This window comes from Eleutherodactylus coqui, chromosome 2, assembly GCF_035609145.1.
Source record: "Eleutherodactylus coqui strain aEleCoq1 chromosome 2, aEleCoq1.hap1, whole genome shotgun sequence".
Lineage (NCBI taxonomy): Eukaryota > Metazoa > Chordata > Amphibia > Anura > Eleutherodactylidae > Eleutherodactylus > Eleutherodactylus coqui.
Window position 1 is genome coordinate 135,644,993 of NC_089838.1, and position 16,695 is coordinate 135,661,687.

General features: G+C 46.0%; 1 protein-coding gene across 1 annotated transcript; it reads right to left on the reverse strand.

Annotated features, from left to right (window-relative positions):
• On the reverse strand, positions 1–9,770 carry SLC35E3 (solute carrier family 35 member E3). The gene is made up of 5 exons (XM_066591624.1): positions 9,230–9,770; positions 7,405–7,515; positions 1,980–2,138; positions 1,821–1,903; positions 1–685 (listed from the first exon to the last, which is right to left on the reverse strand). Exons 1-5 carry the CDS (start codon positions 9,614–9,616, stop codon positions 499–501), a joined length of 927 nt encoding a protein of 308 aa, XP_066447721.1. The 5' UTR covers positions 9,617–9,770; the 3' UTR covers positions 1–498.
• Between the last annotated feature and the right edge of the window lie 6,925 nt (positions 9,771–16,695).

The following is a 16,695-nucleotide window of genomic DNA, read 5'->3' on the forward strand; positions in this document are numbered from 1 at the left end:
TTTATGAAAAGCTCGTCACATTTATTCAATATGAATACTGAATATTTGGGGAATCCATTCATACAAACTTTGAATTTGCACTCATAGAGGTTTCAAAGTTTCTTTCCTTGAAGTCCAGTAAGTTTGGCTGACAGGAACTGAAGCCACTGTAACCAGCAAGGAAGATGTACAATATGGATCTTTCATTTTAACGGAAGCAACACTTCCTTCTTGAGATCTGGCTTTAAAAAAAATCTTTCATTGGCATCAGTAAGCTATAGATAAAATGTTGGCAGCTCGATTCATGAAAAAGTGAGATGCTTGTAAGTGCCATGTAAGTAACGCAGAGACAGTGTATGGCGACATTGTGTATGGGTGATCGCATCTTCCGCCACACTCGGTATACACTTTACGATGAATCTTTGTAGGGTCTTAGTTTCCAACTCTGTAAGAATCAAAGGAACGGTCGTACACTGGCAAAAATGGCTTGAAGGACAATGTTGTCTGAAGAGGCAAGAATTAGGGTCTCTGTACCAATTTACTTTTACTAACTTCTTGTTCATTAAGTTTGAAGTGGGTATAAGCTAAGATGCCAAGCATTGTGCATACTATTCCAACACCTTGATTCAGAGAAAGGGGGTCCTCAAATAGGATGTAGCCTCCCATAAGAGTGATGCAGAACTTGAAGTGTCCAAACATATTGTAGCTTGAATTAAGTTAAGGATTAACATTTCTACAGCAATAAAAGGTTAAAACAAAGAAACATGAGACATTAGGACAGGCGGCCATAGGCCATGTTTATATGCAGCAGATTAGTGAAGAGCCCACAACTAAAGTATAATGATGCAACAAAACCCACACAAGTATAATATCTGCTGCATGTAAACAAAGCCACTCTCTCTACGGCATTATTTTCCATTTGGAGTAGTACTGAAGTACCCTAACAAATTGTTTGGAGGTTTCCTTTAGAGGGATATTACCTCAGACATTTATGGCACATCTATAGGATATGCCATTAAATGTCAAATAAATGCAGGTTTGCCCCCCTCTTAGACCAAGCACTCAACTCTAGAACAGAGGTCCCCGATTATCTGGTGAGGCAGCAGCAGCATGTAGATGGAGAATGATTGTAGAAGTGATTGCACATATCCGTGACTTTCTCCGTTCACTTCTGTAGGTGTCAAGAAGTTACTTGTTTCAGTAACTCCTATAGAAGTTAATCATAGGAACATAGTATACCAGAGCACCAGACAATCACAGCTGGCGCTTGATGAACCCAACCCAGCCATTCAGTGATGATCATTCACAGCCATTCAGTGAGTGACATCACTAAACAGCTGTGATTGGTTCATCAAGCGCCGGCTGTGATTATCTGGCGCTTGATCCAATAACAGCGCTTACTTGCTGGAGGCAGGGGAATTTAAAGCCCCGATGATCAGAGATAGATGACAACGGGGAGGATTACAGAGCAGCCTGCCGTACCGCCAGGAAGACCATCACTGGGGACACAGACGCTGACAGCGAGCTGAGTTATACCCTCCCCCCCCCGAATATAAGACACTGTGCCTCTTTTGGGGCAAATGTTAATATAAGATAACGTCTTATTTTTGGGGAAACCCGGTATAACAGTTAGACTCTGTTCACATTAGCATCATGGCTTATAATAGAGCTATAACAACAGAGGCAAAAGCCTAAAACTGATCCAAAATATAAAGGACTGTTTTGTAATAGTTGTAAAAGCTCGAGTCCTTCATATACAATCCTGTCTGATACTTCATCACTGGATTTATGAGAATGCCACAACTATTGTTATTGCAAAGCACAGTGGTGTAAAAGGATACGTGACAGGTGAAGTGTTGCCAATGATCCAGTAGATGGATAGGTTTACTGTGAACGCTATAACTCCAGACAGAAGCACCATTACCTGCAATAGAGAACAGTTATGCAAGTGGTTCCAAACAGACATTTTTGGAAAGTTTATACATACAAAGAAAACATACCAAGGCTGTAAATGACCAGGGTCCAAGTATTCCTCCTTCACCAATTATAGGTTCAAAGAAAGGTATGATAGAGAGCAGCATAGCAGAAGACAAAGGTGCCTGGTAGTACAGCAGCTGCATGGAGTTCACCTGTAACTCGTGCTGTTTGGATCCAACCCACTACAAATAAATGGAGAATCCAAATGGTAAATAAAACCAAATAATGGAGAAGTGGGGCAGAAGAAAGCACATTGTGCAAACTTATCTGTCTTTCCTCTGTGCCTTTGCAATGCCAATATTTTCAGATTAAAATGGCAATCATTACGGGCCATTTACATGGGACGATCATCGCGCAAAGTTCGTTCAAACCAATGAAAATCTGTGATAATTGTTACGTCTAAATGCAAAGCCATAGTTTAATTTGTCGCGCACTTTCAACCAACCTAAAAATCATCGCCGGTTCTCCCACTTCTCGCTGCATCTAAAGGCTCCACGGTGAGCGAGAAGTGAGCGATACTCAGCGGTGATCTGCTTGTCTAAACACTCTGCACAAGCGCTAACAACCAGCGGTGACATCACTCACTCTTGCAGATCATTTAGCAGACAGTCGTCCCGTGTAAACGGGGCATTTGCCAACAGGGTCGCAGGCAATGTACATAGGTAAATTAACAATAGTATATTTGACTTTTTGGAGTGCAGTGCCATCCTTCAGATATTGGTTAGATCAAGGTTTATTGTGCTGGCACCCAAGTGTCAAAATACATTCTTCATTTCTTATTGGATACATATGGTGCAGAGTGTTAAGGCAGCAGAAATGCAGTCCTAAGCTCACGCTCACGACCTGAAAGTTTCAGGTTTAAATCCCCGCTTGGGTCAGATAGCCGGCTCAAGGTTAAAGGGGTTGTCCCGCCCCCTAAACTAATTTTTTTTCCCCCCATGAATGCCCTGTAGATTAGAAGCGTCACACACAACAGCCTTTCCCATAAAAAACAATATTTTCCTCACCTTTTTATTCCTTTTCTTCCCCTAATAAAAAGCTTGCCTGAACTTTTTAAAGATGGCGCCGCTGGGTAGTTCCCATCATGCACTGCTGCCTCTCTCTCCTCAGTATGCGCGCTGAGGATGATGCCGGTCACATGACTGGAGGACTGGCGTCATGGAGACGCACGCTTCACTGCTTTGAATGGAGCTGGCCGGCTCCATTCAAACCAATGAGAGAGCAGTGCGATCTCCTGCTACTGCTGTGACAGCTGTAGCAGGAGATTCTTTCATCTCCCCGGCATGTCCCCTCATCACTGGACACTGGGGCAACACGATCCTCTGCTTATTGAAAGTAGCACCAAGACAGACTGACTGACACACACACGCCGCCCCCCCCCCTCACAGTGCCCCCTCCAGTCCCCACACACATGCCCCCCCTCACAGTGCCCCCTCCACTCTGCAACCCCCCAGTCTCCCTCTCCATTCCCCCCCCCCACAGTCCCCCCTTCAGTGTCCACACACAATGCACCCCCAAAGTGCCCACACAGTGCACCCCCCCCACAATGCCCTCCACAGTACACCCCCTCAGTGCCCCCATCACACACATGCCCCTCCACAGTGCACCCCCCCACAATGCCCCCACCACAGTTCCCCCCTCCAGTGTCACCCTCCCACAATGCCCCCACCAGTTCCCCCCTCCAGTGTCACCCTCCCACAATGCCCCCACCACAGTTCCCCCCTCCAGTGTCACCCTCCCACAATGCCCCCACCACAGTTCCCCCCTCCAGTGTCACCCTCCCACAATGCCCCCACCACAGTTCCCCCCTCCAGTGTCACCCTCCCACAATGCCCCCACCACAGTTCCCCCCTCCAGTGTCACCCTCCCACAATGCCCCCACCACAGTTCCCCCCTCCAGTGTCACCCGCCACAATGCCCCCCCCCCCCCCAGGAACCTGTTCACAAGTCCAAACAATTGGTTGTATGGAGGGAATCGCGGGTGGATCCCGTTCCATACAGCGCGGGTGCAGGCTGTTCTTACAGCGGGCACTCGGCGGCAGCAGTTCCGACGAGCCGCACCGCTTGTCGGAACTGATAACACTTTATATGCCGCTGTCAGAGCGGTATTTTAAGTGTTAACAGTTCCGACGAGCGGTGCAGCTTGTCGGAACTGTTGCCACCGAGTGCCCGCTGTAAGAAACAGCCTGCACCCGACGTTCAGGGGGCCCGCACACTGTCCCGCGATGAGATCGTGGGATGCTGTGCGGTTACTAGGAAGCCGGGGACCTCCTGAAAGGCCCCAGGGCTGCCTATGCAGAGTGCCCATCAAGGGCACGGCTTGATAGGCACTCTGCATAGGCAGCCTGGGGCCTTCCCCCGACTGCCTAGCAACCGCACAGCGTCCCGCGATCTGACTGGACAGGCTTCTATCAGGCTTGATAGAAGCTTGTCCGGTCCCTGCACAGTACGATGTAATGCCATAGCATGACATCATACTGTGCAGGACAGATAGTTCGCATCTTGCGAAGTTCGTAAATCGAACGTTCACAAGTCGGGGACTATCTGTATAGCATGGAGGTCTATTTTTACCATAATTTATGTCCAACAACCATTTTAATGAACTTTCTGGAGCTCCAACATTCTTTAATTTAATATATTAGTATACAAGTATTTTCAAAGATCAGTAAGAGGGATCTCCAAGTAGAACTTTCTACCAGGGCCCATGAAAATTTCGGCTATGCCCCTGCTGTTTGACTCTAAATTGCAGGGTCTCACTTGGCATACTAGTAAACAGGACTTCTAATTTGTGTGGTGTATTGTAATAAAATATATAGCTTTATAAATCAATGTGGGGAGATCAATGGGTAACAAGACAGAATCTAAGGCACACAATATCATACGAAAGAGGTAGGAACTGATCCAGGACCCCAGCAGGGACTTCTAATTTGGATGGTTAGAGAATGTTGGAGGCCATTCTCCAATATTCTCTATTCTTGCACTATTTATGGGACATGCCACACATAGTTTTAGCATCAATGCCGAACACAATATTCTGCTGAAACTATGGAAGAGGACGGGCACTTGACTGCTGTGAACATTCTTCTTCTTTGTTGGACTGTGTTAAAGTTATATACATAGCAATACTTTTTATTTTTCTATTAACATAGGTGTTTGCATAAAGAAGAATAACGTTTTCAGAGCCTTTTCACTCTGACTATGTTGCCACGGCCCCAGGAGTTTGCTGATGCTGCATTCCCTGATAGGAGGAGATCCACTAGTCATTATTGTGCAGATTATCTTCTGCCCTCTTTCCTTCTCCTCACGATTCAAGTTCCAGTCTTGATAAATATTGTTTTCCTGATAAGCCGATATCTGCCCTTGGCTTCTCTGTTTCGCTTTAAACCCCCATTATATGTGCACATTGAATTTGTTGACTATACTACTAAACTCAAGGGCTGGTATATCATCCATTAACTTGATTACAACATGACAATGTTATTTACACGGCAGCTGGCTTTGTAGCCTCTGCACTGTCCATAGTCCAAGTCCAGTGGTCTGCTAGCTGCGGAGAACCCGTAGTGACCGTCTGCAGCTTTCATGGCATTTATAAAGCTACATACCACTGCTATAAGCTATTCAGTTACTACTCCATACCTGACCAGTGCTCACTCTATAGTTACCTTTAGGTTGCCCCCACACATACATTGACAAAATGCCGCATCCAAATTCGCTGCGTTTTTGAGCGGCATTTCCAAATGCATGTTACAGCATTTTTTAATGTGCCCCATCATTGTGATGGGTGATTAGGTGCATTAAAAAGTGCCAAAACATGCAAAAATACAGCAGACAGTGCTCGAAAATCGCAGCGTCACAAACGCCGTGTTCGAGCATTGGTCTGCGAAGCCCCATGGAAATCAATGTAGACATTGTACTTCTAATCGCGGTAAAAAGCGGGCTGTGTGAGAGTAGACTTAAGGCCCATTTACACGCAAAGACAATCTTTCGAAAGATTGACAGCTTTACCGATCATTTTGCAGAAAGTGTTAATGGACACTAATGTCCATTAACACTTTATTAGCTTCATTTGTGTGAAAAAGGGCTTCCGAAAGCTGTTTGCTGAGCCCAGCATGTGGTTTGAGCTCTGCACACAGCTCCTTTGTTCTCGCAGGGGCTGTCAGCAGAATACAATGTAATCTCTGATTCCTGTGCAGAACACAGTGTACAGTCCCTGTTATCTTCTCTTTGGCTGAACGATTGATTTTAACCCTTTCCAATCCATTTATTTTTTCTCACCCATTCTCCCCAGCTCCAAATAAATTGGAGCTGGGGAGAATGGGTGAGAAAAAAAAAAACATTTTCCCTGCACCCTCCTGATCTGACAGAGTTCAGGAGGGTGCAGAGAGGGACCTGCTTACCTGTCCGGCGTCTTCCGCATTCTCCTTCTGCCTCCCGGCTCGGCGATCATGTGACCGCTGGGGTCAGGTGGCACCTAGCGGTCACATGATCGCCGGGCCAGGAGACAGAAGGAGAAAGTGGAAGACGTCGGACAGGTAAGCAGGCCCCCCCACGGTGCAGGCGCCCGGCTTGGCGTTCATGTGACCGCAGGGGGTCAGGTAATACTGGCAGTCACATGATCGCCGGGCGGAATCTGTATGCATTACATAGCGCTAATTGAGCGCTATGTAATGTGTAAAGGAGAAGACAGAAAGGGTTAAAAACCCTTTCTGCCTTCTCCTCGGGCGTCCTTGATGAGGATCAGTGCAGAAGTGTATCTGCACCTGATGTGTCTGACGATTGGGTGCAGATGCACTCCTGCACTGCAGTGTCGGGCCTGCCCCGACATCGGAGCTGTGGAGGTAACTGATGATGTCGGGGCAGGCCCGACATTGGATTGGAAAGGGTTAAGCTCACCCTAAAAATCATTATTCAGCAGAAAAGTAAACGACAGCACCGTTTACACGCAACGATGATCGCTCATATACCATCATTTGAACTTATTTTCATTGATAATCGTTGCGTGTAAATGGGCCTTTACACGGGGCAATTATTGTCCGAATAAGTGTTAGAAACAGCAAATTCAGGCAAAAGTCATTCTGTGTGGATTTGGCTGCCAACAGGGCACAGAGCGATAATTCGCTTACTAGCTGCTAGTCGTTGGTTTTCAGCTCATCTAAAAAGTAGTAGTTGGTTGATCAAAAGTTGTCTGGTGTAAAGTTACAACCATTCATATTTAAACGACTTGCAAACGAATTTGCATGGAGATCCCCTCTATGAACGATATTGTTCTCAGTCACTTGTACAGCAGATGTGAAGGATCTCTCGTTTGAACGAGCCAACAATGTATCTGCCTGTACATATAGGCTGCCCGGGTGAAGTCTAACATTGTTCACTCGTTCAAACGATATATTACTTGGTGTAAACAGAACCTTAAGCAAAAAGAAAGAAAAAAATGGGAGAACTACAAACCACTTGGTAGAGAGATGTAACCAGAACACCAAGGGTGGCAAACACCATTCCCAAGACATTAAACCTCACATCGTAGTAAGAGTTCAGGAACACTCCAACTGTAATAGGAACCTGCAAGAAATGCAAAGAAACATTCTATTAAACAAATAAACAGTAGAAAAGGGGTACTAATTACATTTAGGCCTGATTCCCACGGGCCAATTTCCATCGCGTATCACGCGGCGGAAATCTGCAATGTTGCCCCGCAGCTATTAGGTTCTATTGAACCCAATAGCACAATGCTCACGGTGCGGAATAACCTGTAATAACCTGGAATGCAGTCAATGGAAGCCGTCTGTCACGCTATCTCCCGCTTTAGCACAGCGGAATATAGCATGAAAATGCTTCCCCGCCCACCGATGCCCACGTCATATGACGCGGCCAATGCGTCATGTGACGCCGCGGTCGTGTCACGTGACACTGCCGGCGCGTCATGCGCTGTACTGCGCATGCGCGCTGCCACGGGATGTGGGTCGTCGGGCAGCGGATCCAGAGGCAAGTATGCAGAATTCCGTTTGCGGAGCCCGTCACTGCCGTGGGCACTAGGCCTTAGAGTATGTGCAGACATCACAGGGTAAAGGCTCATTTACATGCAAAGATAATCTTTCAAAATGACTGAAAGATTTAGCGATCTTTTTGCATAAAATGTTAATGGCCATTAACACTATCATCTTCATTTGCATGTAAAAGGGCCTCCAGGAGCTGTTTGCAGACCCCAGCATGTGATTACTCACACACCCAGCTGCACTGTTCTCATAGTGGCTGCTGGCAATGTTATCTCCTGGCTTCCCGTGGAGATAACAGCCTGGGGTCTCCTGACAGATAAAGGTGTTTGCTTTATTTCCAGTAGCTGAATGATGGATTTTAAGTTCAATTCTTTCACTTCTCGTTATTGCTGGCTTTCAGTCCGCGTAAAAACCATTGCTGGATTCTTGCAGAGTCTAAACGCTCCCTGCTCAGCACTTCACATAGAAGGAGATGCTCTGATCAAGAAGCCCGCTATCCAGCGGTGAACTCTGCCTGTGTAAACGCTCTGCACGAGCGCCACTGACCATAGCGGCGACATCAGCGCGCATGCAGTCAGCACATGCAGTCATTTAAGTGACTCTTGGCCCCTCTAAATGGGACTTTACATAGTCCTGTTAGATTTGGCAGCCAAAGCTTTAAATTTGTCAAGTTGTTGGTCTCCACCACTCAATGAATGACGTCAGACATGATTGACGCCGCGTGGTACAGACCGCCCACTTGACACATTCAAAGCGCCAACAGCTAAATCAGATGGGACTTGGTTCAAGGAAAAGGAAAACCTGTGGTAGTCAGCGGGTTCACAACTGCAAAGCTGCACTTGCAATACCGACCCAGGTTGCTACACTATGGCCAGCACTTTCTGATCCTTGCGCTGACCGCAGTGACAGCTGCCTCAGGAATCAGCTGACTGGTGAGCGTCCAAGTGACGGACCCCATCAATGATGACCTGTCAATAGTAATCAATAAAAGTCTCAGAGTACCCCATTAAATTAGCAGTGCAGAGCTATAATAGAACTTAGTGTATGGGCATCCTTACAGAACATTCAGAGCTGCATTCATATTTCTGCTGTGGTTGGGCATGGATGTCCAGCATGCTCAGCAGGTTTGTGAAGGTATGTCAGGACTATTAGGTTACCTGTAGTCTTGTGCGTACACTTACCTCCGATCACCTGATTGCACTCTTTCCATGAAAGTACATACAACGAATCGTTCTACATTCCATGACTTAGAGGGGTGACCCATGGGAAGCCATACTCACCAGCGTGAGCTTGATCTGGAGGGAGAAGGTCTTCCCATACCACATGGTCTGGATGAGGATGATGACGGGGGTGGTCATGACTTTGGCCAGCTGGTAGGTACCTATGGTGTTGTTCTGCAGGGACAAGTTGGTGAAGACCACGAAGCCACAGAAGCTGAGAGCTAGAAGCAGCACCTTAGAGGCTGGAAGGCTCTTGGGGCAGAAGACCCCACATCTCTGGCACAGGTACAACCCCAGCCACGTGACCACAAAGTGCACCAGTGTCAGGCTCATGTTGGGAAAGCCATGATGGACATAGATCCACTTATTGATGAAGACGATGCAGATGGATGCCAGCAGGTTTATCAGGAGGCCAGCAGCTATTCTCCAGGGAGTTGAGGCAGGCATGCTGACGGTGGGAGCCCAGCTAGGGTAATAGTGGATGGTGGGCACAGAGGACAGGGCACACTGGGCGCTCACATAGCGGAGCTCACTACAGGTATGAGCCGGCGTACAGGTCACCAGCGGCCACTCCCACCCGCCTGTACGGAGCCGAGCTCAGCGCATGCGCAGCACAGCCACCGCTGGACACGTCACAGCGCTTCATTCACTGGAGTGAGAGGGCGGGGATGTCAGGGTCTGCCCTCACCAAAGATGGCTGCGCCGGCGCTCACGCTGCTTATAGGCGGTGGACGTCTGCTAACCTACTACTGTAATGATGTAGTAGTAAAAGTCTGGAATAGTCTTTTATTGGCAGGACTAGTTCTCATCATTATGAGTGCGTGCATAAGTAGTCAGTTGTAGGCGGACAGCAGAGAACCCGAGAGGAAGGTGAGGGTGAGATGCCCATATTCGGCACTGCAGCTCATAGCTTTGGGGGCTCATAGAAGCTGTCAGAGACAGAAAGCTCTAGATGTCTGCACTATTCAGATTTAGTTGCTGTAATATACTGCTGTCAGATGATTATGGCTCTTTGCAGGGTGAATGTAGCACTTGTAGTGCTACTCCTACGAGGCAGGAAATATGCAGATACTGTATATAGCCAGATAGATACTGAATTGGTTCATTGCTGACTGCCAGCAGGGGGCAGTCATACGCTGTAGTGCCTGCTTTGATGCAGTCAAAAGAAGGAAAAGTATATATGTGTATGTTCACACGGCGGAATATTCTGCATGAATTCTGCCTCAAAAATACGTGTCAAAATCCATGGCTTTCTGCTGTAGTTTTTGGCACAGATCCGCACGCAGAGTTTGCCCTGCTAAGGGGCAAAATGCACATTGGGCATTCCAACGCAGAAGATCGAGTTACTGTGTCAAGAAGTTAGATATGTCACTTCTTGACACAGAAACAATCTTTTCTGCGTTGAACTTCCACATAAGAATTTTACCCCATAGCAGGGCAAACTGCGTGTGGATCTGTGCCAAAACCGGGCCAGAAAAATGCAGATTGTAGAGGTGGAATTTATGTGGCATTTTCCATGGTGAATTCCATCGTGTGGACATACCCTAACGATGCTTTCACGTGGGCGGAATTAGGCCGCAAGACGCATCGTAACATGTAATTCTGTACCAAAATCCACACGGCTACCTGCAGATTTTAATGTAAAATGGTTTAAATCTGTCTGTGGATTTTGGGCAGAACTTATGCTGCACTTTGCGGTGCTCCCTGGTGGAATAATTTTGCCCGTGTGATAGCACCCTTGCGCCACATACGCACGAGAAAGAAACTCCCGTGATTTTTGTGCACTGCGAGACACACAAAATGCACATGAATATGAACTTCATTCTTTTGAATGGACTTATTCACATTTGTACATTTTTTCTCTCAGCTCTGTGATTTTATTTAGCTATCAGTGAGATAGCGTAGGTTCTGATGTAAGCGTGATGATCTTGCCACGACCCGTCGGCTTACAGTGGGGAAAAAAAGTATTTAGGCAGATACCAATTGTACAAGTTCTCCCACTTAAAACGATGAGAGAGGCCTGTAATTGATATCATAGGTAGACCTCAACTATGAGAGACAACATGAGAAAACACATCCAGAAAATCACATTGCCTGATTTTTAACGAATTTATTTTCAAATTATGGTGGAAAATAAGTATTTGGTCAATAACAAAAGTTCATCTCAATACTTTGTTATATATGCTTTATTGGCAATGACAGAGGTCAAACGTTTTCTGTAAGTCCTCACAAGGTTGGCACACACTGTTGCTGGTATGTTGGCCCATTCCTCCATGCAGATCTCCTCAAAAGCAGTGATGTTTTGGGGTTGTCACTGGGCAACACTGTAAGAAGACTGCATGGGGAGGAGTAGGTAAGTATTGATTTTTTTTTTTTCTCCTAATGACATAAACAGACCAAAAGTAGATGTCAATAATTCATCTTTATTATAATATTATTAGTAAAACTTAAAAAGATAGACAGTATCCACGCTAAGGCCTCATGTTCACGGGGAAAATCAGGCCTGCCGTGGATGCTTCATGCAGAATCCCGCAGCTAATCCCTCCTTTCCCGCGGACATGAGGCCTAAAAAGAAGGTTAACTTACCTGTCCGGACGCTTCCCTCCGTCGCGGCCGGATCTTCTTTCTTCGGCCCAGCAGATGTGCTCGGCACGCCGGCAGCGTGCCGCACGCATGCGCCGGGCACTCCATTTTTTTTTTAACTCCTGCTCTCCCGCGCCGGAGAGCAGAAATTCAAGTGTGGGTGTGGCGCGGATCCGGACGGCTTCCATAGGCTTCAATAGAAGCCTGCGGCAGACCCGCACTAAAAATAGAGCATGCCGCGGATGTTTTCCCGCGCACTCAGTCCGGGCCTAGGGGAAAATTACATCCGCAGGTATTTAACTACCTGCAGGTGTCCAATGCATCCCTATGGGGCGCGGATCACGCTGCAGATTTTAAATTACAATTTAGCCGTGGATATGAGGCCTTAAAGTAGATGTTCCTTTGGGCTATAACAATGTAACAATCTCCTCTGATATAAGAGGAATCCTGTCACCAATTATAAGCCCTATAAATAAGGCCCCATTCACATCTGCGTTTAGGCTCTGTTAGAACTTTCCGTTTCTCTGCTCCACTCTTACCACCTATTAAGATATTAGTGTAGTAGATTTCTTTTTCCGCTTGTGTAGAGCTTGTTGACCACTGGACACCTCTCTGACGCAATTGACGTAAGTTTGCCCAGTAGCAGAGTGTGAGAAGGGGCACATTATTGGAATGCAAGAAGCTGTATGGTCATACTGATGAATTGCTGCCACCTGATCTGTTCTGACCAGACTGTTTAGGAGGTCCTGCAACCTGTGGATGCTTGAGGACACGCACACAAGGCGGCTGGGCTCAGGACGCCCTCGACAGACCACCAGTAGACAGGATCACCTGACAAGCAATGAGCAGCTCCAACTGTTTCACTGCCCTCCATTCAGAGACAGGGGGCGCCATCGTTACAGGCCCCTGTTTCTGTAAGAGCCATTTCCAGGTGCTTGGCTGAAGGACCTTTGGTCTCACAGCACCCATTACGTGTACTGTCTTTGACACCTGCCATAGCCTCCATTTGCAGTGGTTTCATGAACAACAAAACTGGACCGCTATGGAGTGGAAACGGGATGTCTTCAGCGATGAATCCAGGTTTAGTTTGGATACTGACGATGGTCGGGCCTCAATCCTGTCTTTGCTGTAAATTGGCAGAATGCACCCACTGCTGGTGTGATGGTCTGGGGGCATCACATATGACAGTCGGTCACCCCTAGTAGTGGTATGAGAGACAAAGACAGCTCAGCGATATGTTCAGGACATCCTGCAGCCACATGTGTTCCTCTCATGATGGCTTCCAAGAGGCATCTTCCAGCTGGATAATGCTCAGCTGCACACAGCAACGGTGTCACAGGAATGTCTACAGAACATTGCCAGGTTTAATGCGAAATGTGATAGCCTATGAGTTTACACAATGTAGAGGCTCAGTTACAGCAAATGTGGACTGATATGCTGCAGCAAAGTATACGGAAGCTGTAAGCCTCCATGCCTGCCCATATCACATCTTGCATTAAAGCTAGAGGCGGCCCAACAGGGTACTAGAGCCTCCATGCCTGCCCGTATCACATCTTGCATTAAAGCTAGAGGCGGCCCAACAAGGTACTAGAGCCTCCATGCCTGCCTGTATTACAGCTGGTATCCAAGCTAGAGGCAGTACAACAGGGTACTGGAGCCTCCATGCCCGCCTGTATTACAGCTGGTATCCAAGCTAGAGGCAGTACAACAGGGTACTGGAGCCTCCATGCCTGCTTGTATCACACCTTGTATCCAAGCTAGAGGCAGTAAAACATGGTGATATAGCCTCCATGCCTGCTTGTATCACAGCTTGTATCCAGGCTAGAGGCGGTACAACAGGGTACTATAGCCTTCCTTAAAGTGTTCAGTTTTCTGCAATAAATTCTCCTATTGCTCTGATATTGTAATCACTTATATCAATGTTACAATCACACATAGAAAGTTTCATTCGATTCTGACAACTCCTTCTAAGGGGCTTGATTTTTTTGACAATGAGTGAATTAGTAGCCTAACTTTATGGTGCTTATAGTTGACAGGTTCCCTTTAAGTACTTATAGACACTCATACATATACTTGCTATTGCAAATCTGTCATGCTTACCTGCCTCCTCAGTTGGCAGAAACTATCCACTATCCCAGGATAACAGCTGTGGAGGATCCAGAGAACAGATAAAAGAAATCAGCTGCAGAAATCCTATTGAAAAGGGGGCACAATACAGACTGGACAGTTCAAGCAGCAAGGGAGTCGATATGCCAATTCTTCTCTAGGAATCAAGTTAAATAATGCTCGCTATATCAGCTACGTCGTTGAATACAACGGGATGTAAAATTGATGTGGATTTCGGTGCAGAGTGTCAATAAATCTCTGTGTGAACGGCCCTGAGGGTTGTTAGCCTATGTAGCGCTATGTTATTCACAATGTCTTATTTGTATTTACTTACACTAGAGGGCGGCACAGTATCAGTTGCTAATTTCTCTTTCTTTTTCTCCCTTCCCTACATGAATTCTTTCTACATGAAGAAAATCTCCAGCAGGGAGACAAAATCTAATGTAACGATCCAGCCCTCACGCTCATATTAAAAACACATTTACCATGACGAAGTATCACTTACGTTTTCGGATCAGCAACCATCTTACCCTGAGGCATGCTTGTGATACTAGGCTTTGAGGGGCGTCATCAATCAGAAGTCCAGCAGGAACATGGAGATCTATGATACTCCTAGAAGTCATCCAATGGACCAATCACATCTGAAGGGCTCTTTATTTGTGCCTTTTAGCAGTCCAATAAAAATGTCAGCTGGTATGTTTCAATATGAATTAATTAAATTTGCCTTTTATAAAAATTTATTTTCATCCTTTTTTTTTCTTCAGGCCTTCTATGGGCTCTACTTATTTACCTCCATGCTGCAAAGGTTATTAGAAACACATAGCCAGTAACAGAGTGATCTACACCAGTGTTCCCCAACTCCAGTCCTCAGGGACCTCCAACAGGTCATGTTTTCAGGATTTCCTCAGTGTTGCACAGGTGATGTAATTATTGTCAGTGCCTCAGACATTGCCACAGGTGTTCTTACCATAGGATATCCTGAAAACATGACCTGTTGATGGTCCCTGAGGACTGGAATTGGGGACCCCTGATCTACACTACCCTATCAAAAGTATTTGGACACCTGAGCAAGAATCGTGCTGGCTTTGAGATGGATGGTTTGTGTGCAGCGACATAACCCCTATATATTCTATAGTGTACAGTTCCCGTCATACAGTACGGACTTGGTTTCCACTCGCTTGTAGAGTATCAGTGTGTTCCTGATAGTGGAAGAGCAACCTTGCCCCATTTGGATGATACTTTGGGTCGTCTAGGTTTAAGCTTGGTACATCCCTCTCTCCTCCAGCTTGTGATCATGTAACTCACCGTTGATCTGGAGACTTGGGTTTTAGTGGAAATGTCACGAACCAGGAGTCCACTAAAGTGTCAACCAACAAAGTTATGATGTGTAAACTCTGTAAGGCATGTTAAGCGATACAAAACAGGAAAAGTTCTGGCTGATGCCTCCAAAGCTCTGCATCTTATGTAGCCTGGTTTAAGGCACGTGACATGCTAATAGGACATAATCTCTTCTACTGACAGGGGTATCCAAGTACTTTTGGTACGATAGTGTATGTATACTCAGGCTTTCTCCGGAATCTGTTGCAGGGACACGCTTTATACTGTACTTCCACTGCACGCAGCAGTTTCTTCTTTTTTGCTTCTGTAAATGGAATATTGTTGAGTATGTATATAGTAGTACTCTGTCATTACTGAGCGAGTGCTGGGCTGTAGACTGACACTTTCTTGGAATTATTCCAGGTGCCAAGGCCTAACAGCACCGCAGCATAAATGTAAAAATGCTGTATAACAATCTCTTCTGATACAGATTTCTTGCATTAGGTTTATTTGAACTGTTATGTCACTGTGACTTATGCTATTAATACCTTAAAGGGGTTGCCCCATAATTAAAGAGTAGCTGCACTTCAACTAACTGTCGACATGTCATAGAGACATGGCAAAAGTATTGATCAGTGGGGGGAATGCTTCTGAGATCCCGACGATCACTAGAACGGCCCACATAGACGTGTATAGAAAACACTACACAGCTCCGTTTGACTGTCTTTAGCTGCCATAGGGCTCCTGCCCACTGGTGGAGATTTGCTGCAGAATCCGGAGCGGGCGTTCCACTCTGGATTCCACAGCAATAACCCTCCATAGCATCCTATGGTAAAACAATTCTTTAATGTCCACGAGCTAAAACCAATTGCGAAAACAATTGCAGCATGCTCCATTTTTTTTGTGGATTCCGCATGGACGGCTTCCATTTAAGTCAATTGAAGCCATCCAATGCGTGGTACTTTCGCAATCACATTGCGGAAAGGTTGTGGACTCCGCATTATCACTAGGCGATAATGTAGAAAAAGCAGGAGTTCAAAAAAAAATCTGTACTGTGCATGCTCGACGGCTCACCGTGCGGACCATCCACAGTACAGATGAAAGTGATCACGTATGAGCGGACGCCAAGGAACCAAAAAGCAACAAAGACAGCTGAAAGGGCACAACGCTCGGGTGAGCAATCAGTGTGCATGTCTCTATGACATGTCAAAAGTTAGTGCAGCTACTCTTTAAATATGATTCCTACAGGGGGCGCCATAACAAGTATGTACAATAATTTCTAGACACAGAAGCATTTTTTTAAATTACCGTATTCAAATTGAAAACTAGTTCTATTTTGTGCAAAAGGAGAGATGTAATATTTATTCATGAAACATCCCCTTTAAATGCTGTTCATTTCTGCAGTCGATTTTATAATAAAGCATTTTATCCTAAAATGCTAAATAAAAGACTAGGAAACATAAGTATTCCTCTCATGGAATGTCGTATAGTTATAAAATCCAAGGTATTATTGATATAGC